This window comes from Pistacia vera, unplaced genomic scaffold (genome assembly GCF_008641045.1).
Source record: "Pistacia vera cultivar Batoury unplaced genomic scaffold, PisVer_v2 Contig196, whole genome shotgun sequence".
Taxonomy (NCBI): Eukaryota; Viridiplantae; Streptophyta; class Magnoliopsida; order Sapindales; family Anacardiaceae; genus Pistacia; species Pistacia vera.
Window position 1 is genome coordinate 1,274,854 of NW_022195997.1, and position 27,271 is coordinate 1,302,124.

The following is a 27,271-nucleotide window of genomic DNA, read 5'->3' on the forward strand; positions in this document are numbered from 1 at the left end:
ATGCAAAATTATTAAAGGTAGTTTTTGCAACATAATGTTAGGCAACAACAAAGTGCTGAGATACGAGATATGCCCAGAAAGATAAGGTCAACGCGTGAGAAGAAGCCTCCAGCTTGGATCAAGGATTATAATTAGCATCCGCATATGTTTAGGCTTATGATTAGCTTTATTTATGTTATGAGTATTAACTGTATTTCCAATAAGTTTTCGACATGGTGTAAATGACAGACTATAAATATTGAGCTCGAAATAGTTTGAAAGGTAGGAAAATAATCAATCAAATTCTCTTCTCAATTCTCTAATTCCCTAAGGAGGTGTTGTTCCCTCATATAGAGCAGTTATGTTAAATCCAATTTGATTCCTATCATTTGGTGCTTTCGTTCATTTCCATGGAGGAGTGTACCCGATTTAAGATTCTTGATGACCAAATGGCCAAATAGGGAGCCCAAATTGAGGCTCAGGCAGCAGAGTTGACTGAATTTAGTGAACTCCTTTGTTAGGGCCAAAAATCGTCATTGGCCCAAATAAGAAAATAGGACCACCAGTGAGGAAGAGGCCAGGCCCAAGCCCAAAGATGCCCAAGCCAGATTAGTCCTATTTGATACGAGATACGGCCTGCCCAAACCATCTGAGCATGGGCCTCCCAGTTCCAGTTCACTTCCTAGGCCCATAGGCGAGTTCAGAGCCCACAGCCCCCATTAATAACTTTCCCGTTCCTGATCAATCTCCTATTCGAAGTCACTTTCCTGTTCCTGATCACTTTCCTACTCAAAGTGGTTTTCCTGTTCAAATCACCTTCCTATTCGGACGCAGGTAAGACAGCTCACCACCGCCCTAACTCTTCTTGGGTTTGTATCAGAGTTATACTAGGACTCCTGCTCCCACCAAGATTGGGAGACTAGACAGTCGCTATATAAACAGAGGCCAACCCTCTCACAAGGGACAAATTACACCTTCACACCCGAAGCTCCTACTTGAGAGCTTCACATCACCGCCGTAGTCATAGTCTCCGACTAGACTTCCGGTAACCTCTCTACTCCCTAGCTCTCACTATACTAGCCTCTTTCAGCCTTGTTGACTTGAGCGTCGGAGTGCCTATGGCAAACACCACCCCGGTGTTTCCCGTTTGCTTCACGCGTTTGTTTCTCTACGTGTGCAGGTGCAGCGGATCGCTAGTGGCCTCAACCTCACGGGATCAGCCCCCCTTCCGTACAAGTAGATTTTTATGTCTACAGTTTGGCGCTCACCGTGGGGCCTCTAGCAATCATGCGGCTCAACGAACCTTACTACGTAGAGGAACTTTCCATGGCTAACAACTCTGACAACACAAACCCCAGCCTCCAGACCAAACTGAAGGCTCTGACCGCTCTCATGCAACAAAACTCGGATAAGGTAGCTGCACTGGAAGCCGAGCATAATGCAATCCGGACCGAAAACGCATCCATCAGGGCAGAAAACCAGTCTCTTAAGGAGAAGGTGAGTCAATTCTATGATCTGGAGTTTCTGCCTGGCCAGGCACCCCCCAATCGGTTCCGCGCCCCTGTTCCATCCATGCAACCTCTCTACACACCAGAGCACCGACCCTCAGTCTCCGGAAAAAGGCCACGTAAGTTAAACTCATCGGTGGTCGACGATTCTGTCCTGACACATGGAGATAAAGATACACCAACAGAACACCATTCAGCCAACCCATCCCAGCCTCAAGATCAAGACAGTCCAGTGACAGAAAGCCCAAACCTGCAAGACCAACTCATCCTTACCGTCCCACCATATGTCCAGTTAACCTTCCCAACACAAACCCAATTCGGCTTGGCTCGGCTCACCCCCATGGGTTGAATGGCCAAACCCAACAAACCACACACTCGAGACCATCCATCCTGACGGACCGAGTGACTACCAGACGACTCCATTGACCATTCATGTAGGGCGAAACACCAGAACTGTTACCATGGGAGTCATCCAACTAGAAGAAATGAACGAAGATCTAGGCTACCAGGGTGTGCACGAAGTAATGAATCACCAAATCACACCACGTGAGATAGTCCAACGGAATGTGTCGAACACAATTGCAAAGGTCGACCCGGTCAACCGGGATGACCTAGTGGCGTCCCCTTCTCCTATGGAACAGGTATTAGCCAAGAGATTGATCGATGTGGAAGTAATGATGAGACGCATCCCAGGAATGTCGGTCCCAACCAAGAAGAGCAGACCCCACTGTTACACGGATTCACCCTTCATGGATGAGATTGCCCTAGCCAACATGCCTCAAAAGTTTACCATCCCTAACATGAAAATGTACGACGACACAACCGACTAGGACGATCACATAACCTCGTACAAGCAGCGGATGTTCACCGTTTCAATACCCCGATCACTGAGGGAAGCCTGCATGTGTAAAAGTTTCAGTTCGAGCTTATTCGGCTCGACACTCCAATGGTACACGAATCTCCCGAACGGATCCATCGACTCATTCGCCCAACTCACTGACACCTTTGTGGAATAGTTTGCCAGCAGCAAAAAACTCGAGAAGTTGTTGGTCGACCTATACAGAGTATACAAGCGAAGGGGCGAGCCACTGAGAGAGTATGTCAGTAGGTTCAATAAAGAGAAGATCTCCATCCCTGCATGTAACCCTAAGACACCCGTAGATGCCTTCAGGAAAGGTCTCCTCCCGAACGGAGAACTATACAAAGAACTTACAAAGCTGGGTTGCACCACAATGGAAAACGCTTTGGCCCGGGCAGTGATCCAGATAAGATAAGAGGAGGATGAGATAAACTGAATGATTCACTCCAAATACGATTCAAGGCGGAATGACAGGAAGCCAGAGCACAGGCCAGCGGAGCACCACTACCAACCCCCAGCATGCAGTTCGAGCAGAGTCAAAAAATCGTATGATCGCCAGCCAATGAGAACCGAGAGCAAACAGTTCGGATTGAACCGGTAGAAAATACTGGAGTACAGCCTCAATGTCGAACCAACCCAAGTCGTCGCGATTATGAAATGAATGGGATCCACCGTTAAGTGGTCAGGCAAGCTCAACCCCGAGGCAAGGAGAGACAAGACTAAATGGTGCGAGTTCCATGGCGATCATGGGCACAACACCGCAGACTGCATTGCCTTGTGCCTAGAGGTCGTTGCACTTCTAAAGAGGGGACATCTCCGAGATTTGCTAACTGATAAGGGGAAGAACACCATTAGCCACAAAAGTTCAAAAGAACCATCACCACCTTCAGGAGAACCCACACCAAAAGGATTATGTTTGCTCATCTCTGGAGGATCAGAGATTAGTGGGGTAAGTTATTCATCAGCCAAGCGATATGCCAGAACCAACCACCACCATGAAGTCCAATCCATCCATCCGGTCTCACGGTCACACACCCATCAGGTAATTCAATTTGAAGATGACGAGCTAGTCACCTTGGCCGCTCCTCATCACGATGCTCTAGTCATCTCCCTGCAGATCGCCAACATCCTAGTGAAAAGAGTATTCATAGATGGAGGTTTTTCAGCAAACATCCTATTCCTCGAAGCAGTGAAGGCTATGGGACTGGAAGAGGCAAACATCAATAGGCGGCCGACACTACTAGTTGGTTTCAGCTCTGAGCAGAAGTATACTATCGGGGAGATCATCCTCCCTATCTACGACGACGGAGTGAACAAACATACTGTTTTTCTAGTAATCGACTGCCCCTCACCCTACAACATCATCTTGGGCCAACCTTGGATCCACGACATGTGGGCAGTCTCATCTACCTTCCACCAGACGATCAGGTTTCCAACCAAGTGGGGGGTACGAGAGATCAAGGGCGACCCCAAAACTTCCAGAGATTGCTACAAGAATGCCTTCAAAGGCAAGGGTAACTCTTCATAGCAATTACAGTCTCATCCAACCCCTCCGACCGAGCCGGCTCAACCATCTATGGAAGAGTTGGATGAAGTATAGATACATCCGGACGACCTCGAGAGAAAGACACATATAGGGTCCCGCTTCAAGCCCGAGACAAGAGAGAAACTGATAGAATTCCTCAAACAGAACCAAGACTGTTTCGCCTGGTCTCACGCTGACATGACCGGAGTCAGTCTACAAAACCTTACCCTTCATAACCCCTCATCACTTGCCGATCACCAGCCACGATAGCCGCTACATGCGACTGGTTTTTGTCGATCTCAACCGGAGAACAACGACTAAATAGTTGCTGCGGACATAGGGGTTTTGTAGAGTTGGAAACACTGGTTGCAGTGGTGATGTCCAATTGGATTTTTGTCATCGGAATCCAGCAAATAACAGCGAAACCCTAAGCCTAATGGCGCCAGCGATCATTGGGGCTAATGAGTCGAGAACCAAAAGGTTTTAGACGACGGACAATGGGGAAGGTGATGGAGGTGACCAGGGGGTTCAACGCCGTTGAAAACAGTCCAAATCCAGCGAAAACCGAGAGGTTGCACAGTCACTGAGAGTGTTATTGAAGTAATTTGAAAATAAGATGGTTAATTTTATAATTTTAGTAATTTAGGGGTTAAAACATAATTTATTAATTTATTTGTTAAGGGCATTATGGTAATAGAACCCTCTATAACTTAAAAATTACTAACAGTGTTATTTTAAGGGTGAGAATCTACAATAAATGAAACTAGGGATACCAACTTAGGATTTTGTCAAACCTTGGGTGGGAATATGTCGGTTACTCAAGTAATAAAGATGAAAGACACCAAAATTACACTCCTCTCTTAACCCAAAGCACTTTTATAAATTGCACATAATAAAACAAATTGCAGGGTTGTGAAAACATCACATGATAATATGTACATCGTTAATCAATTATATGCATCATCACATCAAGATGCCCCCACTTATTCCAACATTAATGAAAATCTTTTAATTTTCTGAATAGGAATTCCCCACAAATAAAATATTTTCGTCTTCTCAGATTAAAAGAAGAATAGATTTCTGTATATAAGAAGAAGAAATAAACTAATTTGAGAATTCTCAAACTGATTATATCATTAAGACAAGGAAACTCTTGGAGGCTCATCCAGCTTAGATACGATGATAGAAAGGTTTGACCAGTAGCTTCATTTTCTTCCTTGAATAACATAACTGCATCACCCCCAATAGAGCACTTGTTGGTTGGTTGAATCAGAGTCGCGGAGAATAGAAGCAAAAATGAGTCGTGGAGCAGCAGCAGGAGCCAAGGGAAACAAGAAGGGAGCGACGTTCGTGATAGACTGCGCGCGCTAAGCCTGTGGAGGATAAAATCATGGACACCGCCTCTCTCGAAAAGTTCCTCCAGGAGCGGATCAAGGTCGATGGCAAGGCTGGTGCTCTTGGTGACTCCGTGACCTTTACACATGAGAAGACAAAGATCACTGTCATATCTGACACCAGCTTCTCTAAAAGTTATTTGAAGTACTTGACTAAGAAGTACTTGAAGAAACACAACGTGCGAGATTGGCTTCGGGTGATTGAATCAAGCAAGGACCGAAGTGTGTATGAGTTGCGGTACTTCAATATTGCCGAGAATTAGGGAGAGGATAAAGACTAAAGATTTGCATAGCCATGGCGGTGGACGGCCAAGCTGAAGAACTGATATGTGTTAAACAATCTGCCATCACTCATCTTGAGCCAGGATCGAACTCTCCTTTGCTTTTTTGAGCCCTTTGGTGTTCCCTCTTATTGTTAATTTTTGTTGTATTTATGTGAAACGTTTTTCTTTTTCTGAAATGATATTATTGAACCCCCTCAACGTTTCGGAAATAACAAAAACAAACCCCTGATATTAGCAATACTTACTTTCATAATTAAATCCACCTTATTATTATTAATTTAGAAAATAAAACACACACACAACTCCAATTTTGTAGTCTTTAATTAACGATTAACACTCCATAATTAAAATAAAATAAAAATGGTGGATTTTCCGATAGAGAGAAAGCTTTTTGATTCCATCAGTTTGAAGAATCTTTTAATAGCTTAATTAGCTAGCTGTCAACAAAGAAATTAAAATTAATTAGTTAATTAATTAATCAATCAATTATTATTTAATTTAAATCATAATTATACAAACCTCAAAGTAAGTATCAAGCCTAGCCTTCATAATCTAAATCTCAATATTCTCACTCAATTGATTCATACCCTCTTTTGCCCTGTTAATTAATATTCTTAATTAACAATAAATAATAATAAAAATTAAGAATTAACTAAGCATCTTAATTATCTTGATTAATGAGACCTTAACAGTTCCTCTCTCTTGCAATATTCCGCTGTTTCCATGACTTAAGCTTGCAATATTTTGGCCCCAACACTGCAAAATTATTAATTATTTTCTTAATAATTCAATTAAAATCTCAATTAATTAATTATAATTAGAAATATATTTATCAAAAAATAATATTTATTTTCCTTTTAATATATACCTGACACCGCTGCCTGTAAGCCTGTAAAACAAAAGCTTCAACTTATCGTGATCAATCCTGATTTTTCCCTGGACATTGTTAATTAATTAGTTAGTTAAATTCAACTAATCATCAGTAATTAGATATAATTAAGCTTAATCTATAAATTTATAATTAATTATACTTACAACTCTTCGTGAACGGTAGCCAGTGATCTGTTTGATTCTTGGTAAAATTCATTCACAATATTCTCGAGAAAATTTGATTGATCATTGTCAAAAAGCTTTTCAAGTTTAGCAAATTATTCTCTGAGAAAATTTGATTGATCACCGTCAATAAGCTTTTCAAGTTCAAAAAATTGTTCATCAACAATCCACTAAATTATAATTAAAAATGTAATTAAGTTTATAATCAAACTGTTAATTAATTAATTAATACATAATTAAAAATAAAACCTCATCAAACAAGTTTTGCCCGGTGGTGATAATCTGTTGGAGCAAGTGATTGTTGGCCATTGAAATTTCAATTTCTTCACTAAATCGATTAATTAACTTAATAAATAAATATTGAAAAAAAATGTGTTATGCCTGGGAAACCGAGGGCTGACGTGGAGTCGCGTGGCGAAACGTGGCCTGCTCCCGTCAGAACAGTAAGCACACGTCAAGCCTGCCAAGCGCCCTGGAGCTCCCACGTGTCCGCTCCCCTGCTCCAAATCACGTGAAATCAGCTTGGGAAATGGGCAATGGGACGTAAAATCAGATTAGGTCCTGACATTCACACCAACCCAAGGATTTAATGATGATTACACGCATTCAACTGGGTATAAGAGGAGGAAGACCCCTTCATTAGGGGGATTCGATCATTTTTATATTCGAATTCTCCCTCCCTAAAAGCTTGGTAATTACTGTTCAATCATTTGTAAGTCAGTCCGCTTTAGCGACCTGACCCACCATATCAATATACATCAGTGGACGTAGGACTTGCTACCTTAGCATCCGAACCACTTTAAAAGCTTTCATTGCATTTATTCCATATTCACGTGTGTTCCTTGTCCAAACAACGCTGCACACATGTCGATTAGTTGGTGCCTAAATCTTGCATCAACAGTTTGGCGCTAGAAGGAGGGCCTGATTTAATGTCTACCCTTCATCAGGAGAATCTTTGACCTACTGGTCCTACAGCAGCAAATGGCCCGCCAATCTGAGCTAGAGCAAACTAATCAACGCGCTGAAGGAGTTCCCTTGACCCAAGGGGATACCCCCTCGAGGGTACCTCCAGTTTCGCAAAATGCGGCAGGGGATATCCCGGCAGCTTCACAACTCGACCCCGCCATCAGAGGTTGCCTGGAAAGGTTCGACAATACTCTCCAGACGGTCAACCAAAGGTTGGACCGTTTGGACCAAGGCATGTCATCTACAACAGCTAGGGCGGTGCAACCACCAAAGACGCCTGCAGGTGGCGCGAAAGCGCGGCAAAGGGCAATAGCCCGTGCCGCGAGCACTGTATCGCGTAGACGTAAGGGCAAGCAAGTGGCAAAAGGTCAGCCTACGGGCTCCCAGGGACCAGCGAGCACAAATCGTGCCTCGAGCAGGGTGCCGGTAAAGCTGAGACTCGGCGAAAAAGTGAATCCCGAGCAGTCCCATGCCACGTCGCAGGCGAACCCAAGCAAAAATGCCGCGCGCGATGATTCTTATCGCCGCCAGCAGAACAATCCCAATCATTATCATGCGGGTGGTCCCCACACCTCGCGGGGCGGTTCGTACCACCGCGAGGGTCGTGAAAATGCCCCACACAATCCGTCGCCTTCACACACCTCTAGCCAGCATGTGTCGAGTGCGGCCGAAAATGCTGGCCGAGGCGAAGAGGAATCCGACCTCCGGACTCTCCTGAACCGTAATCGCAAAGGATGGACTCGCATGGGTGAAAGCAACCCCCAATTGGCTCCATTACCACAAATTGAGGAGCTACAGCGAGCTCTGGACAGGTTAAGGGAGTAGCAAAATGAACAGGCGCAGGTCACCTCTGCATCCCCTTTCTCTCCCGAAGTGCTAGCTGCTCCACTCCCACCGGGGTTCAGAATGCCTGATATGCAGCCGTTTGATGGGAACCATGATCCGCAGGATCATTTGTATGAGTTCAACGACCTGATGGAGCTCCACCAGGTTTCGGATCTTGTAAAATGTCGTTGTTTGGCCGTGACGCTGACTTCTCACGCCAAGCGGTGGTTGAGGTCACTCCCAGCGGGATTGATCAGTTCGTGGCCTCAGATGAGCACGACGTTCCTACGGCACTTCCAAGCTAATCGGAATTTTTCGATGCCTTTGAGCTACCTCAGCAACATAAGGCAAGAAAGAGACGAATCCCTGCAATCTTACATCGACCGTTTCCACAGGGAACTCAACAAGTTCGCTCACGCTCCAGAAGAGTCCATCCGAACACTCATAATAGCTGGAGTTTGGCCACAAACCGACCTGTGGAAAGAACTGCAGGCTGAGGACGATGTTTCCCTCACCGGATTTTACAACCTTACAGAAAAGTATCTCTGAATAGAGAATTCGTTGGCGGCACTTCGCCGTCGCGATCACGGCACTTCCAGCAGTGTGTCTAGTCAGGGAGAAAATAGGAGAACTGATCGCAAAGGAGACATTGATAATCAGCGAAAAGGGAAGAAACCCCGCTACGAGCACAAAAAGTCCTATGCTCCCGTTCTTCATCGCGACCGCGACAGAGCTCAATACACTCCGTTGAATGTGTCCATATCTGTCATTCTTGACAAATCCGAGGAGGCCAGCCTGCTTGTGAGCCGGAACCCATGAAAACTCCTGCTACGGCCAGAAACAGCAAAAAATACTGCCGTTACCATCGGGATAACGGGCATCACGCTGATGAATGCCGAGCTCTAAAGCAGGCTATCGAAGAGCTCATCAAGAAAGGGCATTTCAAGGAGTACATTGATAACTCTCCAAAACAGAACCAAGGGGAGAAAAAGAAAAAGCGTCGTGATCGCAGCGGATACAGCAGTGTTAACATAATCTTCGGAGGACCGCACCTCGCTGGAAACACGCGAGAAGCGCAGGAAAGGTACGCTCGTGAAGCATATCACGACCCGATCAGGGTAATGAACACTTCGCAGCGACCTCAAAAAGCTAGAAAGGAGGAACCGATCACCTTCTGCGAGAAGGAAGCATCTCGCTTGCACCATCCTCATGAGGATGCTCTGGTGATTACGCCCCTAATAGGGTGCTATAATGTCTGCAGAATGCTTGTAGACAACGGAAGCGCGTGAACATCCTGTTCAAGACCGCTTTCGATAGAATGAACCTAGACGAGGCCGACCTGAAGCCAGCCTCGATGCCTCTTTATGGTTTTACGGGGGATCATCTGATCCCCAAAGGAACGATCCAGCTACCAGTCACGCTCGGCGACTACGATGAGGTGACTAGGGTTACCGAATTTTTGGTCGTGGACTGCCCATCGGCCTTTAATGGAATCTTGGGGTGACCTCTATTGAGAACCTTCAAGGCAATCACTTCCATTTATCACCTCAAGATGAAGTTCCCCACTCCAACGGGGATAGGGGAAGTAAGCGGATCGCATAGCGCATCTCGCGAATGCTATGTAAAAGCGGTGCAGATGGCAGACAAGGGAAAGGGCATTTCGCGATGTGTTCCCTGCCAGGCTAGGACGATCAGTCGGATCGAGCCACAGCCTGGTCCAGCGGAGGATAACATAGTTCCGCGAATCCAAGAAATCCCCCCTAGCAGCCCGGTTGAGGATCTGTCTGAAATTTCGGTTGATCCAAAAGAGTCGAGCTGAGTGTTAAGGATTGGAAGCTGTCTCAACCCTCAGCTCGCTTCCGAACTGGTAAGCTTCTTAAAGGAAAACATTGACGTGTTTGCCTGGTCGCACGCAGATATGGTCGGGATCAGCCCGGACATTATTTGCCATGCATTAAACGTCAGCAGTGAAGCCAAACTTGTTTGCCAGAAAAGAAGAGCGATGGATCCGGAGCGGTACGTCGCACTAAAATCAGAAGTGGAGAACCTTCTCCGAAATGGATCCATTTGTGAGGCTCTCTACCCGACCTGGGTTACCAACCCGGTCCTGGTAAAGAAGTCAAATGGTAAGTGGCGGACCTGCGTTGACTTCAGCGACCTCAATAAGGCTTGCCCGAAAGACAGCTTCCCTTTGCTGAGAATCGATCAGCTCGTTGATGCCACCTCGGGGCACGAGCTGTTAAGCTTTATGGATGCATACTCGGGATACAATCAAATCCCGATGTATAGGCCAGACAAGGAGCATACGTCCTTCATTACGGACCAGAGGCTATACTGTTACAAAGTCATGCCTTTCGGCCTCAAGAATGCGGGCGCGACCTATCAGGCTAGTCAACCGAATGTTCTCCAACCAGATCGGGAAGACAATGGAGGTCTATGTGGACGATATGCTGGTCAAATCCCAGGTCGCCTCAGAACACGTTGCACATCTCGCTGAGATGTTTGACATCCTCTGACTGTACAGAATGAAGTTAAACCCTCTCAAGTGTTCTTTCGGGGTGTCATCAGGAAAGTTTCTGGGGTATATGGTTAATCAGCGGGGCATTGAAATAAACCCCGAGAAGATTCAAGCTCTGCTCGATATGGAGAGCCCGACCAGCAAAAAGCAGGTCATGAGTCCAAATGGGCGGACAGCGGCACTTAGTCGCTTCATATCGAGATTAACCGATTGCTGCTTGCCATTTTTCAATGTCCTGAAGGCCAATAAAAAATTCGAATGGACTCCCGAATGCGAACAGACATTCCAGAGTATAAAAGAACACCTTGGGAAGCCACCTCTCCTCTCTAAGCCTCTTCCACAGGAAATCCTGCTCATCTACCTGTCCGTATCTCCGTTCATGGTCAGTGCAGCTTTGGTACGGGAAGAGGAAAAGGTGCAATGGCCAGTGTACTATGCGAGCAAGCGCCTGTCGGATGCCGAGATGCGGTACCCGAAAATGGAGCGATTAGCCCTTGCTTTGTTGATCGCGTCCAGAAAGCTGCGACCTTACTTCCATGCCCATACAATCAACATAATGACTAATTACCCCCTCAGGCAGGTTCTCCAGAAACCAGAAGCCTCGGGCAAACTGCTCAAATGGGCCATGGAATTAAGCCAGTTCGACCTGAAGTACAAGCCTAGGTCGACTATTAAAGGGCAGGCTGTTGCAGACTTCATCTCGAAATTTTCCTATTTCCCAAGCGAGCAACAGTCTAGCGAGGTCGTGCAAGAAAGTATTCAGAACCTGTCGACCTGGAACCTCTACGTCGATGGGTCATCAAACAGGAAAAGAGCCGGTGCAGGTCTCCTCCTTGTAAGCCCCGAGGGGCCTCAAATTCATGGTATTTTGCGGTTCGGGTTTGAGGCGACCAACAATGAGGCAGAGTATGAAGCCCTACTCGCCGGGTTGCGGCTTGCCAAAGAAATGGGTGCAACCGCGATCAGCATTTACAGCGACTCTATGCTGGTCGTCAACCAAATTCTAGGGGAATACCAAGCCAAGGAAGAGAACATGGTCCGCTACCTGAAAGAGGCTAAGACCGCTTTGGGGTCGTTTAAGCACTTTGAAATCACTCAGATCCCCAGAGATAGCAACTTTATAGCAGACGCCTTGGCAAAGATAGCCTCGTCGTTGGACTCAGAGGCTCCAGACAACATTCCTGTTCGTTTCGTCGATGCTCCAACTATCAGCTTGACCGAACAGGCCGTAAACGTGACTCAACCAGATTCCTGGATGACTCCCATTATCCAGTACCTCAAGGATGGGACCTTGCCAAGCGACAAGGTCGAGGCAAGGGTCCTGCGAGCAAGATCTGATCGTTACACACTCATCGGGGACCAGCTATACAAGAGAGGATTCAGTGCTCCTCTCCTCCGATGCGTAACCAGTGAAGAAGCAGACTACATCATGAGGGAAATTCATGAAGGGATCTGCGGTAACCATACAGCTGTTCGATCTCTTGTGAACAAGGTTGTTCGTCAAGGATATTATTGGCCCTGGATCCAAGAAGATACGCACAGTTTTGTAAAGAAATGCGACAAGTGCAAGCGGTTCGCGAACATTCTGCGAGCCCCCTCGCACGAGCTGATAACAAGGTCTAGCCCCTGGCCATTTTCTATATGGGGGATCGACCTTATCGGTCCCATGCCAGTTGGAAAGGAAGGAGTCAAGTATGTCGTGGTCGCGGTGGATTATTTCACGAAATGGGTGGAAGCTGAACCGCTAGCCGTGATCACGACCAGAAAGCTGAAAGACTTCGTTTTCAAGAACATAGTGTGCCGCTATGGAATTCCTCACACCCTTATCTCGGATAACGGGAAGCAATTCGATAACGAGGAGTTCAAGCAGTTCTGTGACGAGCTGGGCATCCATAAAAAATTCTCCTCAGTCGCCAGACCGCAAGCGAATGGCCAAGTTGAAGCAGTCAACAAGACCATCAAGCACACTCTAAAGGCCAAACTTGGGGCAGCCAAAGGAAATTGGGCTGACGATCTCCCCGAAGTCTTATGGGCGTACAAGACAACCCCAAGAACCTCCACCTCGGAAACCCCTTTTTCGCTAGCCTATGGCTGCGAAGCAATGATCCCTCTAGAGGTGGGAACTGGTTCTCTTCGGAGAGACTTGTACAATGAGGTCGAAAACGAAGCACTTATAAGGGCAAGTTTGGATCTCGTTGAGGAGCACCGCAACAAGGCTTCGCTAAGGATAGCAGCCTATCAGCAGCGTGCAAAGAGGTTTTTCGACTCAAAGGTCAAGCGAAGAGACTTCCAGGTCGGGGACCTTGTGCTAAAGGAAGTCCTCCTTGGGACCAGAGAGCCAAGTGCGGGGGTACTAGGACCTAACTGGGAAGGTCCGTACCGGGTTGACAAGGTGATCAGACCGGGGACTTACCATCTCAAAAGACTGAACGGTTCCAAAGTACCCCGAGCATGGAATGCCGAGCACCTTCGGCCATACTATCAGTAATCCCGAACTCAGCTCAGTTTTTGTTAGTTTTCTTTAATGTAAAAGTATTACTTTGTCCGCTTGAAACTGTTCGCATGTTTACTGTTCGCGTGTAAGAATTTGCATGTAATTGCCTATGTAAATCTGAATTGTAAATTGTACTCGTGTATAAAAAAGCGAACATCAATTGAAAGAAAAATGTATTTTTATTTATATACAAACAAAAATTAAGACCCAATCTCATATGGAGTCAAAGACTCATTACACTATGGCTGGTCGGGGGGATCCTTTGAAGCAGGACCAGAACTCCCTGCCTGGTCAGATTGTCGGGTGGCCGCTGCCGCTTGGTCATCTTCCTCCGCCAGAACCCGCAAGGTTTCTTGCCACCCCTCTGGGAGGTCGGAAATATCCAGATTTGGGTTCTTTGATCAAAGGGAATAGATGGACCCGATTGCCCAGTCGACGGCCTTGTCCTCGGTCTCCTCTGCCTGGATTCGCATTTCTTCAGACAGTGAAGCGATCCTTTCCAGACTCTCCTGGAGCTCGACCTCGAGAGCTAGCCTTTCCTTCTCGGAAGCCTCCCTTTCTTGTTCAGCTCACCGAGCCCATGAGGAGGTCGTTTGGAGCTGCTGGTCCTTCTTTCCGACCTCCTTGGAGAGCCTAGCAGTTGTCCTCTGAAGCTCCCTCACTTCCTCCACGCGTCGCTCAAGCTCCGTCTTTTGGAAGTCCACTGTTCGCAAAACAGCATCCTTCTGGTTCAGATACTTGTTCGCCGCTTCGAATGCTTGTGTTCTTTCCGCTTCGACGGACTCCAGGCTCTGCTTCAGCTTCGCGACCTCCTCCTTTAGGTCGCTTTCCCCCTTTGCGGCCCCCAGCCGAGTCTTCTCCATAGACATCCTCATCGCAAGCAAAGCCTGCGAGCAAGAAGTGAAGTTAGAATAAAGTAAAATAGACAGCAAACTTTAAGAGCAGCTCGTTTACCTTGCTTAGATGCTGGAACAACGTGGTCATCAAGTCGTCGCCCGTATCGATGAACTCGTCATACGACTCCGATAGCCCACATTCGAGAAAACCATAGACTATCGACTGTAGATATTCGGGCAGACTCCCCAATGAGTCCAACACTGGTGCGTCCTTTGCCTTGTCGGCAGCGATCGCCTCGCTCGCGGGTTCCTTTCCCGACCTCCTTGATTCTTGCCGCGACCTCAAAGGTTCTTCCTCAGATTCGGTCTCTGACTCGTCGACCTGAATCTGCTTCCTCTTCTTTGACCTTTGGGCTGGAGCCTTCCGCCATGGGCGAGCAGATGGTGCCTGAGCGATCTATTTTGTCCTGGTCGCTTCTGGCACAGGACGGGACTGGGAAGGCGCGGCTGTTCGCACCGGCTGTGCCGGAATGGGACGAGTAGCTTCGGCCGCTCTCTCCCTCCTCAATCGAGGGAAGACGAACGGTGCTCGGCAAGGCTGCTCGGACTCCTTCGGAGGCATAGTTGTTGCATGCAAGTACGTTAGTAAACAAAATTATTCTGCGACCAGAAGGAAATTAATATGACTTACCTTCCAAGGGTTCTAAAGACGCGTTGTTGCTGATAAAACCGTACTTCCGCAAGTTCGCGGTTGTCACGAGCTTCCTTGCGTCCCGGCTTTCCTCGTCTAGCACTCCAAAAGACACGAGCCTATCCGGGTCATCGAGCAGGTCTTGGCTGGTTGTTCTATTAACTGCAAAAGAAAGCAGGCCGTTATTATCAAGCGTGCAAACAGACAATAAACCTAGCGAAGAAGAACCTACTTGGTTTCTGAAAGCGGCAGTGGCCGTCGTAGCAGAAAAAGAAGAATTTTGTTTCGTAGGCCCCCGCATTGCTGGGATAGCTATATATCCCCTCGGCGATGGTAGGTCGCCGGGACAAGTAATATGAATCCTTGTCCCTACTCTTTTTAAGATAATAGGCGATACCGAGCTCCACCGCCGTTGGCTCGCCCAGGCTATTCTCGCAGCACGTGATGTACATCGCGACGGCAATGACATACGCGTTTGGCGTCAATTGCATCGATGTGATCCCGAAGTGATCCAGGACCGACCTGATGAAAGGATGGAAGGGAATCATCCCTCCACCTTTGAAGATCTCTTCGGAGATCGCAGCGAGGCCATCGGAAGGACGCCGTGACGGCCTGGTGTGGTCGAGGAACACCTCTACGCGGACGTCAAACTGCTTTTTTATCCTATCAAACTCCTCACGGGTGAGAACCGAGAAGACATCAAGGGATGCGTCCTCGGAAACATCCCGCGAGGACGAGCTGGCCGCTTCCTTGGGTCTAGACGTTGACGGTTCCATTCCAGAGTCTGCAACACTGACAGACACGGTCATTTTAGCCTTCGCATTTTGTCCCGTGTGGCGGCATGGGACAAATCCCTTAAACCCTAACAGTAACTCGAGCCGCCACCCACGGCTCGAGTCCGGCGACGACGGCGCGCCTCTAGTGAAACACTAGGAGACCCAACGCCGTTGCCCACCAGTCAAACAAACAAAAAAAAAAAAAAAGAGAAAGAGGAAGGAGAAAAAGGATTCTACCTTCTGGGACGCGTGACCAAGGCCGAATCTTGTCTCAGATGTCTAAGAAGCGCCAATCGGAAAAGAAGAACTTCCGGTTTGCAAAGGCTTGTCACTCGAAGCAAAAGGGATTTTGGTAGCCTCATCTGAAAAATGTGAGCTTTTATATGGACTGCGAATCGACAGTTACTACCTCTCGGAACCGAAACGACAGCCTTCTCTCTCTCCCCGCATTTAATGCGCCCCACGTCGCATTAAATGCCGTAATGAGGGTCGTCGTTTCATATGCGTCGCGCAGTTAAGGCTGTCAAAACGACATCTAGTCAGCACACCACGCATTTAATGCACCTGACACACTGCAGCACGTGCAGAGTGTCTGACAGCGTGTATGCAGGTTCATTGAATCTCTCCAAGGCACGGAAAAGAGCGTCCGACTAATCCAGGTCGCTAAAATGATGATTGCCAGGTTGTTTGGGTAAGACTTGTGCGAGGTCGTGTTCGCAAAAGGTCCTGTCCCGAGCTCCTTCCATTCAGATCGAAACTACTAGGACCTCAAATCGCGGCATGACTTAGTTTCCAAGGTTCGATCCTCAAACCTTAAAAACTAGGAGACTTCTGTTATGCCTGGGAAACCGAGGGCTGACGTGGGGTCGCGTGGCGAAATGTGGCCTGCTCCCGTCAGAACAGTAAGCGCACGTCAAGCCTGCCAAGCACCCTGGAGCTCCCACGTGTCCGCTCCTCTGCTCCAAATCGCGTGAAATCAACTTGGGAAATGGGCAATGGGACGTAAAATCAGATTAGGTCCTGACATTCACACCAACCCAAGGATTTAATGATGATTACACGCATTCAACTGGGTATAAGAGGAGGAAGACCCCTTCATTAGGGGAATTCGATCATTTTTATATTCGAATTCTCCCTCTCTAAAAGCTTGGTAATTACTGTTCAATCATTTGTAAGTCAGTCCGCTTTAGCGACCTGACCCACCATATCAATATACATCAGTGGACGTANGTCAAGACAACATTGACTTAATTTAAGTTTTGGTTGAATTTAGCTTAGGCTAGGCCTGATCAAAGTCATGAAAATTTATATTATAATATTTTAAAGAAAAAAAAAAAGAGGATAAATACAAAATTTGCGTAGAATTTTTTGGTGGATTGTGATTGTTATAAACTCTTTTAATTATATTGGATTTAAGTTGATCGCTAGATTACTGTGGTCTTTTGCTCTCTTTAATTGAAAAGGTTTTTCCACGTAAAAAATTTCTTGTGTTTCCTCATGAATTGAATGTTATTTTCAATATAATTTGCTCAAGGTTTTGTCTCTCATAGATTTATTCAAGTAGTAAAGTATTGTATTGTTGTATTATTTTCTTTCAAATTATTGATATTATATTATTTCTTTTGCTCAAGGTTTGGTGATTTTTTTAAATTCTTCACTAGTTGTTTGATAAACAATAGCGGAGCCACGGAGGCCTCCCCTGGGCAAAAATCCTGGGTTGCCACTGGTCATCAGTCCAGGACCAGGAAGTTCTGTTGCTTATTTTTTATATTATTCTGGAAATTATGATAGTTTCTCAATCCCTTTCTGATGATCTATATTTTTATTTTATATGTTATTAATGGTAAGAGTAGTGGAATCACTCTGTTAAAGCTCGCCACGCATCCCTGTTTTGCCCTGTGATCCCACTCCAATAATTGAACTACGACCATGGCTATTACCATGATTGCCCTTTTATGTTTTTTTCAATTTGAGTTAACTATCTAAAAGAGAAAATATTCCAAATTCTTATCCTAATTTATTTGACTTTTAAAAGATAGTAAGGTAGGTCATAAAAAAGGACTGACTAGTATTTTTATTTGACCAATAAGAAGAGTTGAGAATTCAGTTTCAAGTGTGTTGTGTTCTTAGTTCTTACTGATTGCTGATGGCGGGCTGGACTTGAATACAATCAAAATAAAACAAGCTTTGCCCATTTTTCTACTCCATTATCGAATGTTCAACAGTTTGGATGGCAACGACTATCACTCAGAGACAGACGCCACATAAGGAAAAGAAAGTGCCATTATTTTAGTAGCGTTAGCAAAGCAAATAAAAAATCTCTCTTTTAAAAATATCATCCTGCGTCCAGATTCCAGCCGCAAATCTTGACCTTTAACACGTTTTAACCAAGCAAACGCAACTTGGAACCTGCAATACATCATGTCTATCCTCACTTTATAGCTAAGCTTTTAACTTACATGCATTATTATATGTTGTTTTGTAAGAGGAAAGAAAGACTTTTAGCATGAGAAATCCATGAAAAACGATGAAACAAGACCGCCAGGTACTGCTAAACATGATAATGGTCAAAGAATAGACTAATCCCCTATTGCCATCCATTTAGAAAATTCTAAAGGGCGGAAAGTTCCACACTCTTCCTTTTCCAAAAACCCAAAATCAGCACTCTCTATACAATCATTGAGTTTGCACAGTTTATACCCAATTTCACACATTTTAAATGACATAATTTATCCACTTGAACATTAACATATGAAACTATGAAAGGAAAGGCCTAAGTTGGTACATGAACTTTGACAAACCTTCATACATTTCACCCAACTACTTTTTTCCCTTTTCTTCCAGAATTGAATTCCATCAAAATATCAACTCCTAACTTTCCTCTAATGTCACGTCATATTTGGATAAATAATTTAATTATATTTTGAAAAAGAAAAATAAAAATACACAAATGAAAGACGATTTTAATATCCTTCATTAGAACACGTGAATCAACTTAAGATTTCCATATTCTTTTTTTTTTCCCCCGCTAAAGTTCCTTGCCTAAATAAAAACCAAATATTAAAAAAAAAGAAAAAAAAAAAATGGTAGCTATTCCACAAATCACGTGACACAGCACCCACGAGTCTGTTCCTCTACAGATTACAGGCATAAGTTAACGCCGTTATCTGAATCCAATGATTCACTGATCAACGGATCAGCGTCTAGTGAAACCTAAAGATTATCAGTTACAGACCCTCTGATTAGGTCGGTGACTCTGCCTAAGCCACGGCGTGTCTTGATGATTACGGTGATCATCACCACTTCTCTGACAATCCAAGGGCTCAGATTTCACCACCTGACCCCCTGGCAGCTGCAACTTCAACAGCGTCTCATCCTCCTCCGTTCCCGCAACTTCACCTTCCCTTTCCCTCGAGCGTTTTACACCGATCGGCACACCGAACAACCTCGGACTCACCTCCTCGCCGGAAAACCGCTTCGTCGGTAACAAATCCATCGCCTGAAAACCGCTATCCGATTGAGCACTGGCGTAACTCGACATCATAGTAAATATATTATTGCAGAGACTCTTCATCTCTGTCAGCTGTTTATTTAACTGTACATTTTCCTTCTTCAATTTCTCATTTTCTTCGATTATTTCAGCATAGGCTTGTCCACACGTCTGAACGGTTCGCGCTTGTGATGAGTTGGACGAAGTGGCTTGTTCTTCCGCCGAATTCGACGGCGATACCATCGTTTTCACCACCTGAACCGCCGCTGCTTTAACTGGTGACTGTGTTGTCGTTGCTGTCGAAATCTTTCGTCGCTGAATTTCACGTAAAAGCTGTTTCTCGCCTCTGCGAAAGCATTCGTTCGTGAACTCCCACCGATCAGGTACAACTTTTTTGAATCCCTATCAATCGGACAGATAAACAAATCAGAATAACCGAAGCTTTGTCGAATTAAAAGAAAACAAAAATTGAACGAAACTTACGTAGGTGTTAAGTTGACGAACGAAACTAGAAAAATTGTTATGTTTAAAGCACTTAGGAAGCAAATCTCTAGCAAAAACGGTAGGGTTCCAAACGACGAAGGAAGATCCGTCGTCGTTCCAAGAAATAACATCATCAAGGGAATGATCATCAACTAAATGATAGGTTTTGGTCAAAAAGGGTGTCGGAATAGATCTTTGAGAGTCTCCTACGGTAGGCGTGTCACCATTTTGCTCGGTGGGTAGGGGAGCCCGAGCCCGAGCCATAGCATTAACTGTTAACCAACAAAAAATGGGAGATATTTGTTTTGATGGGTTTGGGTTCTGGTTATAATAATTCTGGAAAGTTCGTAACGAGGGAATTATTTATGGAGGAGACAAGATAAGAGAGAAGGAAAGGACGACGAAAACGAAGCAGTTTTAGAAAAAGGGANACAGACTAGTATTTTTATTTGACCAATAAGAAGAGTTGAGAATTCAGTTTCAAGTGTGTTGTGTTCTTAGTTCTTACTGATTGCTGATGGCGGGCTGGACTTGAATACAATCAAATTAAAACAAGCTTCTACCCATTTTTCTACTCCATTATCGAATGTTCAACAGTTTGGATAGAAACGACTCTCACACAGAGACAGACGCCACATGAGGAAAAAAAAGTGCCATTATTTTAGTAGCGCAAATAAAAAATCTCTCTTTTAAAAATATCATCCTGTCCAGATTCCAGCCGCAAATCTTGACCTTTAACACGTTTTAACCAAGCAAACGCAACTTGAAACCTGCAATACATCATGTCTATCCTTACTTTATAGCTAAACTTTAACTTACATGCATTATTATATGCTCTTTTGTAAGAGGAAAGAAAAGACTTTAGCATGAGAAATCCATGAAAAACGATGAAACAAGACCGCCAGGTAATGCTAAACATGATAATGGCCAAAGAATAGACTAATCCCCCATTGCTTTGTATTTAGAAAATTCTAAAACGGCGGAAAGTTCGACACTCTTCCTTTTACAAAAACCCAAAATCAACACTCTATACAATCATTGAGTTTGCAAAGTTTATACCTAATTTCACACATTTAAAATGACATAATTTATCCACTTGAACATTAACATATGAAAGGAAAGGTCCAAGTTGGTTCATGAACTTTGACAAACCTTCATGCATTTCACCCAACTACTTTTTTCCCTTTTCTTCGAGAATTGAATTCCATCAAAATATCAACTCCCAACTTTCCTTTAATGTCACGTCATATTTGGATAAATAATTTAATTATATTTTGAAAAAGAAAAATAAAAATACACAAATGAAAGACGATTTTAATATCCTTCATTAGAACACGTGAATCAACTTAAGATTTCCATATTCTTTTTTTTTTCCCCCGCTAAAGTTCCTTGCCTAAATAAAAACCAAATATTAAAAAAAAAGAAAAAAAAAAAATGGTAGCTATTCCACAAATCACGTGACACAGCACCCACGAGTCTGTTCCTCTACAGATTACAGGCATAAGTTAACGCCGTTATCTGAATCCAATGATTCACTGATCAACGGATCAGCGTCTAGTGAAACCTAAAGATTATCAGTTACAGACCCTCTGATTAGGTCGGTGACTCTGCCTAAGCCACGGCGTGTCTTGATGATTACGGTGATCATCACCACTTCTCTGACAATCCAAGGGCTCAGATTTCACCACCTGACCCCCTGGCAGCTGCAACTTCAACAGCGTCTCATCCTCCTCCGTTCCCGCAACTTCACCTTCCCTTTCCCTCGAGCGTTTTACACCGATCGGCACACCGAACAACCTCGGACTCACCTCCTCGCCGGAAAACCGCTTCGTCGGTAACAAATCCATCGCCTGAAAACCGCTATCCGATTGAGCACTGGCGTAACTCGACATCATAGTAAATATATTATTGCAGAGACTCTTCATCTCTGTCAGCTGTTTATTTAACTGTACATTTTCCTTCTTCAATTTCTCATTTTCTTCGATTATTTCAGCATAGGCTTGTCCACACGTCTGAACGGTTCGCGCTTGTGATGAGTTGGACGAAGTGGCTTGTTCTTCCGCCGAATTCGACGGCGATACCATCGTTTTCACCACCTGAACCGCCGCTGCTTTAACTGGTGACTGTGTTGTCGTTGCTGTCGAAATCTTTCGTCGCTGAATTTCACGTAAAAGCTGTTTCTCGCCTCTGCGAAAGCATTCGTTCGTGAACTCCCACCGATCAGGTACAACTTTTTTGAATCCCTATCAATCGGACAGATAAACAAATCAGAATAACCGAAGCTTTGTCGAATTAAAAGAAAACAAAAATTGAACGAAACTTACGTAGGTGTTAAGTTGACGAACGAAACTAGAAAAATTGTTATGTTTAAAGCACTTAGGAAGCAAATCTCTAGCAAAAACGGTAGGGTTCCAAACGACGAAGGAAGATCCGTCGTCGTTCCAAGAAATAACATCATCAATGGAATGATCATCAACTAAATGATAGGTTTTGGTCAAAAATGGTGTCGGAATAGATCTTTGAGAGTCTCCTACGGTAGGCGTGTCACCATTTTGCTCGGTGGGTAGGGGAGCCCGAGCCCGAGCCATAGCATTAACTGTTAACCAACAAAAAATGGGAGATATTTGTTAATTCTGGAAAGTTCGTATTGAGGGAGTTATTTATGGAGGAGAGAAGATAAGAGTGAGAAGGAAAGGACGACGAAAACGAAGCAGTTTTAGAAAAAGGGAATTGATTATTGTTAGTATGAGAGAGAAGAGAGAATGGAATGGAAGTAGCGAGAAACTAAGGTACGTCTTTTCGAGAAACTTCCTCGTTTACTTGTTTCTTCTTTCTATTTCTAATTTACGTGGCAACCGATGACTCACCTCCCTCTCTTCATCTTTAATAAGTGAATATCTTATCTGTACCCATTCAAATGTTTTTTTATTTATTTATTTATATTACTAAGACTTTAATTAATTTTTTGAAATTCTGAAATTATCAAGAAATAAGATTTTCTTCATAAAAATAATTTTATTTTTATGAAATTAAGAAAAAAGAAAATGGAATTGTTATTCACAAAAAAAGGCTGAACAATGGGGCAGGCTGCAGCCTGAGTAGTGGGACTTTTTTGGTTTCTTTTAATAATTTAATTTGAAACAGAGCATGATGAATTGATGATGTTAAATGATTACATTTGGAAGACATTTTTCTTGGTATATTTCCTCATGTATTTCGATTTCCTTTTTTTGACTTGTAAAATAAAGATTATAATTACTTGTAGCTTGTAGAATATTCAACATAGAATGATGTGAATAATGACATATCATATTGAAACGTCTAGGAAAATCCTAAACATTATATTAATAATTTAATATATAAAAATTTTAGTGTTAGATTAGATCAGCCAACTAACAGTTGTATATGACTTGTTTGTATATTTCCCTAATTAAACTCAACGGTCCTAGCAAGGAATTGGTCATTTTCAAGCCATCTCCACCTTGACTTTCCCACTAATCTAAACGTTTATCCATGACAGAACAAGATTGATGTTTGATTCTATTTGCATTAAACGATAATTTTATTTTGTTGAGTAATTGTTCTTCACATTGGGTCCAATTTTGCCTTATAATAGCCAGAGATGTTGAAATATTTTATCTAGTTTTATTTTACATAAACAACAACAACAACAAAGAAAACGACCCTTTTATCTTGTTATGAGAAGAAGTCTTCTAAATGCTATAAATATAAGTTGTCGTTCATGAACAAACTGCCAATTCTCTTTGACCCCATCGGTTTATTTTGTCCGGTATTGATTCTATCATTCAAAAATATTTTTAAAACTCATAAATGTATTGTGAAAGAGTTAATAATCTGAATGATATGAACTACCACATCCTAAATGAAAGTTTTATAAGCTCCTGAATTTGAGTCTTCCAAGGCACTAATGGGATAGTCATTGGAATTTTTACCTAATTTGACAGTTCTAAGGCCCCAAAGGATTAACTGTAATTAATTAAAGTATACGCAAACTGGCCTAAACATCCAAAAGAATTTCTATTACTTCAAAGCTTAAAGGGGATTTTTGTTATTTTATCATTTTTGAGGGACTAAAGTTGTTAACTCATTTTAAAATAAAAAGACTAATTTGCGTTCAATCTTACATAAAACTAACCTTTACAACGGTAAAGGTTTACAATTTACATCAAATTTTACAAATCTAAGTAAACATGCTTTGAATTTGCTTCCTCTTCTCAGTAGCAGAGCTTTAATGTATTAGTCTTCGAAAATCATTTGTTAAAACCATGGATCAGTTTAGAAAATATATATTTCTCTTTTTGACAGAATACAATTTACTGAATTTATCATAACTAAAAAAGATTTGGATTCAACGCAATAAATTTTTAGTAAAAACTAGTTGATTCCTATTAACTGTTACAAACCAATTTATTACTCAATTAGGGCCGACTATACCAGAGTAACTGTCCTCATTAACAGATTCTCCTGGGAATGTAGGTGGAAAATCTTTCAAGATCCAATCACGCAAAAGCTATATCATTAATCGTTCACAACCAAACATAATCACTCTACAGCAACCACACATGGACTTTAAGCCATAAAAATTTATGATGCCGTTTGCAGAACTCCATTATGCCTTAAATCTTATGCAACCTCAACTGCATGAATAAATGTTAATGGTTGTGTACCTTTCCTCTATAGTAAAACTTGTTGAAGATGCATTCATGATTCTGAAGACGATAATGTAAAATGTCATGTCATTTGGAATCGCAAATTTATTGGTTCGAATGAAAAATGGTTCTTGTATCCACTAGAATGAAACTATGTACTTATCCAAGAAAATTCGATAGAAAGAAAGAATCTGATGGCAGATTGGAAACTGAAATATGATCTTAAGGAGAAATGGAATGAGAAACAAAGAAAGATAGTAAGTTATGGAACCCACCTCAAACTTAGAATGCAGTAGAGGTAAGGAGATTTAATTCTGTTCTTTCAGTTATCTACAGTTACAGGGACTCGAGTTATCTCTGAAGTGGAGATCGGTTACTAATTCTTCTTAGAAATTAAAGAGCAGAAATTAGAAATGTTTCTAGCAAAAAGTCCAAACTTCAAAGCATATAGAAAAAGTTTACTAATAGGCTAAGGGAGCAGGAGTAGGGTTCAGATGGCCTGCGGACACTAGAGAACTAATAATCAGATTCTTAATGTTCAATAACTTATCCTTATTTTCTACTGTGATGAAAAATGACATTCACTTGGCAATCAAGCAGCAAGAGGATGATAATAAAAAAGAAGGAATCAGCAACAATATAATAGATGATAAATTAGAATCCTGTCTCTGAAAAGTGGCAAATGACCACATTCAAACAAGATCGACTAGCAAAACTCTAGCAAGCTCTTAACTGTAGTACCTGGAGAGCAACAATTCTTTATTGTGTAATTGTGAACTTGTCCAAAGCCTCTGCATGACTATACTAAATTTAATAGGGTATATATCCTGCAAATCAAGTGAACTCTTCCAGGTAGAAAAACAAGGACTTACTTCATGAGATAATTCAAGTTGTGCTTTGGCAGAAGGGAAAGTCTTCCACTGATTTTTCAAGATGGACGGAAACTAACTTTTCTGAAACTTCATATCATGATAAAATGCTAAAAGCTCATATCTTGAGAAAAGTTCAATGATCTTTTCATCTCCAAACCACATAAAAAATACTCAACTCAAATGACAGAAGAAATATAATTCAGTAATGCTAAGCATGAAACTTCAATATAGGAACTAACCAAGTTAATGTTGTAACTCCAAAATATTTAAAATGCAAATGAACTTCATTGTTGATTCAGATCTAAGTATAAAGTATAACAAACTAAATGTAGGAGGGCCATCATATCCAAAAGTAAATTGTGTTGCCCTACTGCTCTGCTTGCAGCGCATCAATTAAAAATATAGGAATCCACAAGAATTTAGAAGCACAAACACGGTTTCTCAAAATTTGACAAAAATACAATGGCCAAATATTTAGGCAAATACAAAAAGTCAAATTCGTTAAGAAACATATGAAATGCCATGACGATACAACAAAAGGCTTATTGAAGTGTAAATAGCCCAAACAAAGACAACCCACCAAGCCATAAATAAACCTACTTCTTTAACAAATGCGGAGCAAGAAATTAAATCACAAACCCATCTGAAATTTTTTAATGAGCTACCATCAATTACAGACATGCCAAGAAAGAGAAGTACCATGATTGCTGGTGCGAAAAACTGCAGAACCACAAGACACAAGTAGTGATTGTGCAGGAAAACCTTAGCCCTACTGAAATCCAAATCTGGGACCTTGCTAGCATGCAATCTTTGGTACCAAGACAAAACGGCTTCATTCAAATACATCTGCAAGTTTGGACGTAAAGCTACAATTTGAATGATACCCGAAAACAACAACAACCAATTCCTAAGCTTGTTAAAATCTTCCTGAGAAAAACCAACATTCCCAACCAAATTCTCCGCATCTCTGATATTACTAGTTGCATTTGCTCCTTTACTATCATTAATCCTCTTCTTGACAAGAATTTCAGCCAATGGATTAATCCAAAGCAAAGCCGTAGAAACAATCAACAAATAGTTAGCATATAGAATCATTCTAGCAAACCACCCACAATAAATTATAGGCAAATTGCACCGAAGCTGATCAGTTCCGAGCCAAAATGACCTAGCACTCTTTCCTGCAGGCATATAAAGAACACCCGCAATGCAACCCATTAAAACGGCAACAAAGATCTTCCCAAACCCATCAATGGAACCAAAATCAAAATCCAAAACTTTAGGAACAATCCCAGAACAAATCATGAGACCTAAAACAAACCCCAGAAACCCAACAATCAAACTCAGTTGCCTCTCTGACCTCTTCGATGCAGATTTCTCAAACGACAATTTTAATAACGATGTAAACACTTTGGAGAAACTAACAAACCCCAGAAAAATAACGACTAAAACTCCATTACCCAAAACCCCAGAATCTTGATTCCCATCCAAATATAAGTAAAGCAACAAACAAGACAATCCAACAAATGAGTAAATAAACGAACTATTATACTCCTTAAAATAAATCCGAGTTTGAAGATGACCTTCATCGAGTTTCAATCTAAAGATCTGAGCATTATTTTCATCGAATTCAAACTTTTCTTTGGCTTTACTCCTCTTCTTGAGCTCAGCATTTGTTTTAGACGATAACGTCTGGAACCCATCAAGGCCAGAACCTGAATCGGAGCTTGAGGGTCTTCGAATGGCAGCTCTAACACCCTGTTGAGTATTGTTATTACCAACATGATCAGGGTGAACATATGTGAAAAGACCTTGCAAGAAAAGAACCGGGATTTTGAGGTAAGTGAGAAGTAAAGTAAGGGAAAGAGAAAGTACAGCTTGTAGAATTAAATTGTTGTAAGTTTGAAAGATTGTGAACATGTTTTTCTGTGTGCCTGTAACGTGTTTGTGTAAATGTTGCTTAGAGTTATAGACAGTAGCGTTATCTGTTGCGTTGAGAATCTCGATCTCAACGTTTTGCGGGTTTTGGTACAGAGACTACAAACGTAAGT

The 27,271-nt window shown here is 42.9% G+C and overlaps 3 protein-coding genes and 1 pseudogene across 3 annotated transcripts; 1 reads left to right on the top strand and 3 right to left on the bottom strand.

Annotated features, from left to right (window-relative positions):
* The first annotated feature begins 5,167 nt into the window (after positions 1-5,167).
* On the top strand, positions 5,168-5,546 carry LOC116127833 (annotated as a pseudogene).
* Positions 5,547-18,606: 13,060 nt separating this feature from the next.
* On the bottom strand, positions 18,607-20,105 carry LOC116127979 (heat stress transcription factor B-2a-like). Its single transcript, XM_031413642.1, has 2 exons — positions 19,682-20,105; positions 18,607-19,600 (listed from the first exon to the last, which is right to left on the bottom strand). The coding sequence occupies exons 1-2, from the start codon at positions 19,943-19,945 to the stop codon at positions 18,932-18,934; spliced, it is 933 nt and encodes a 310-aa protein (XP_031269502.1). The 5' UTR covers positions 19,946-20,105; the 3' UTR covers positions 18,607-18,931.
* A 215-nt stretch (positions 20,106-20,320) lies between these two features.
* On the bottom strand, positions 20,321-22,304 carry LOC116127980 (heat stress transcription factor B-2a-like). The gene is made up of 2 exons (XM_031413643.1): positions 22,006-22,304; positions 20,321-21,924 (listed from the first exon to the last, which is right to left on the bottom strand). Exons 1-2 carry the CDS (start codon positions 22,267-22,269, stop codon positions 21,256-21,258), a joined length of 933 nt encoding a protein of 310 aa, XP_031269503.1. The 5' UTR covers positions 22,270-22,304; the 3' UTR covers positions 20,321-21,255.
* A 3,301-nt stretch (positions 22,305-25,605) lies between these two features.
* Positions 25,606-27,271, bottom strand: LOC116127978. Its single transcript, XM_031413641.1, has one exon. It carries the CDS (start codon positions 27,138-27,140, stop codon positions 25,725-25,727), a length of 1,416 nt encoding a protein of 471 aa, XP_031269501.1. The 5' UTR covers positions 27,141-27,271; the 3' UTR covers positions 25,606-25,724.

Bases quoted from the DNA above. Each gene is read 5' to 3' on its own strand.
- LOC116127979 (XM_031413642.1), bottom strand. From the start codon at position 19,945: ATGGCTCGGGCTCGGGCTCCCCTACCCACCGAGCAAAATGGTGACACG. The intron at 19,601-19,681 runs GTAAGTTTCGTT...TCCGATTGATAG, and splicing joins TTCGTCAACTTAACACCTAC to GGATTCAAAAAAGTTGTACC.
- LOC116127980 (XM_031413643.1), bottom strand. From the start codon at position 22,269: ATGGCTCGGGCTCGGGCTCCCCTACCCACCGAGCAAAATGGTGACACG. The intron at 21,925-22,005 runs GTAAGTTTCGTT...TCCGATTGATAG, and splicing joins TTCGTCAACTTAACACCTAC to GGATTCAAAAAAGTTGTACC.
- LOC116127978 (XM_031413641.1), bottom strand. From the start codon at position 27,140: ATGTTCACAATCTTTCAAACTTACAACAATTTAATTCTACAAGCTGTA.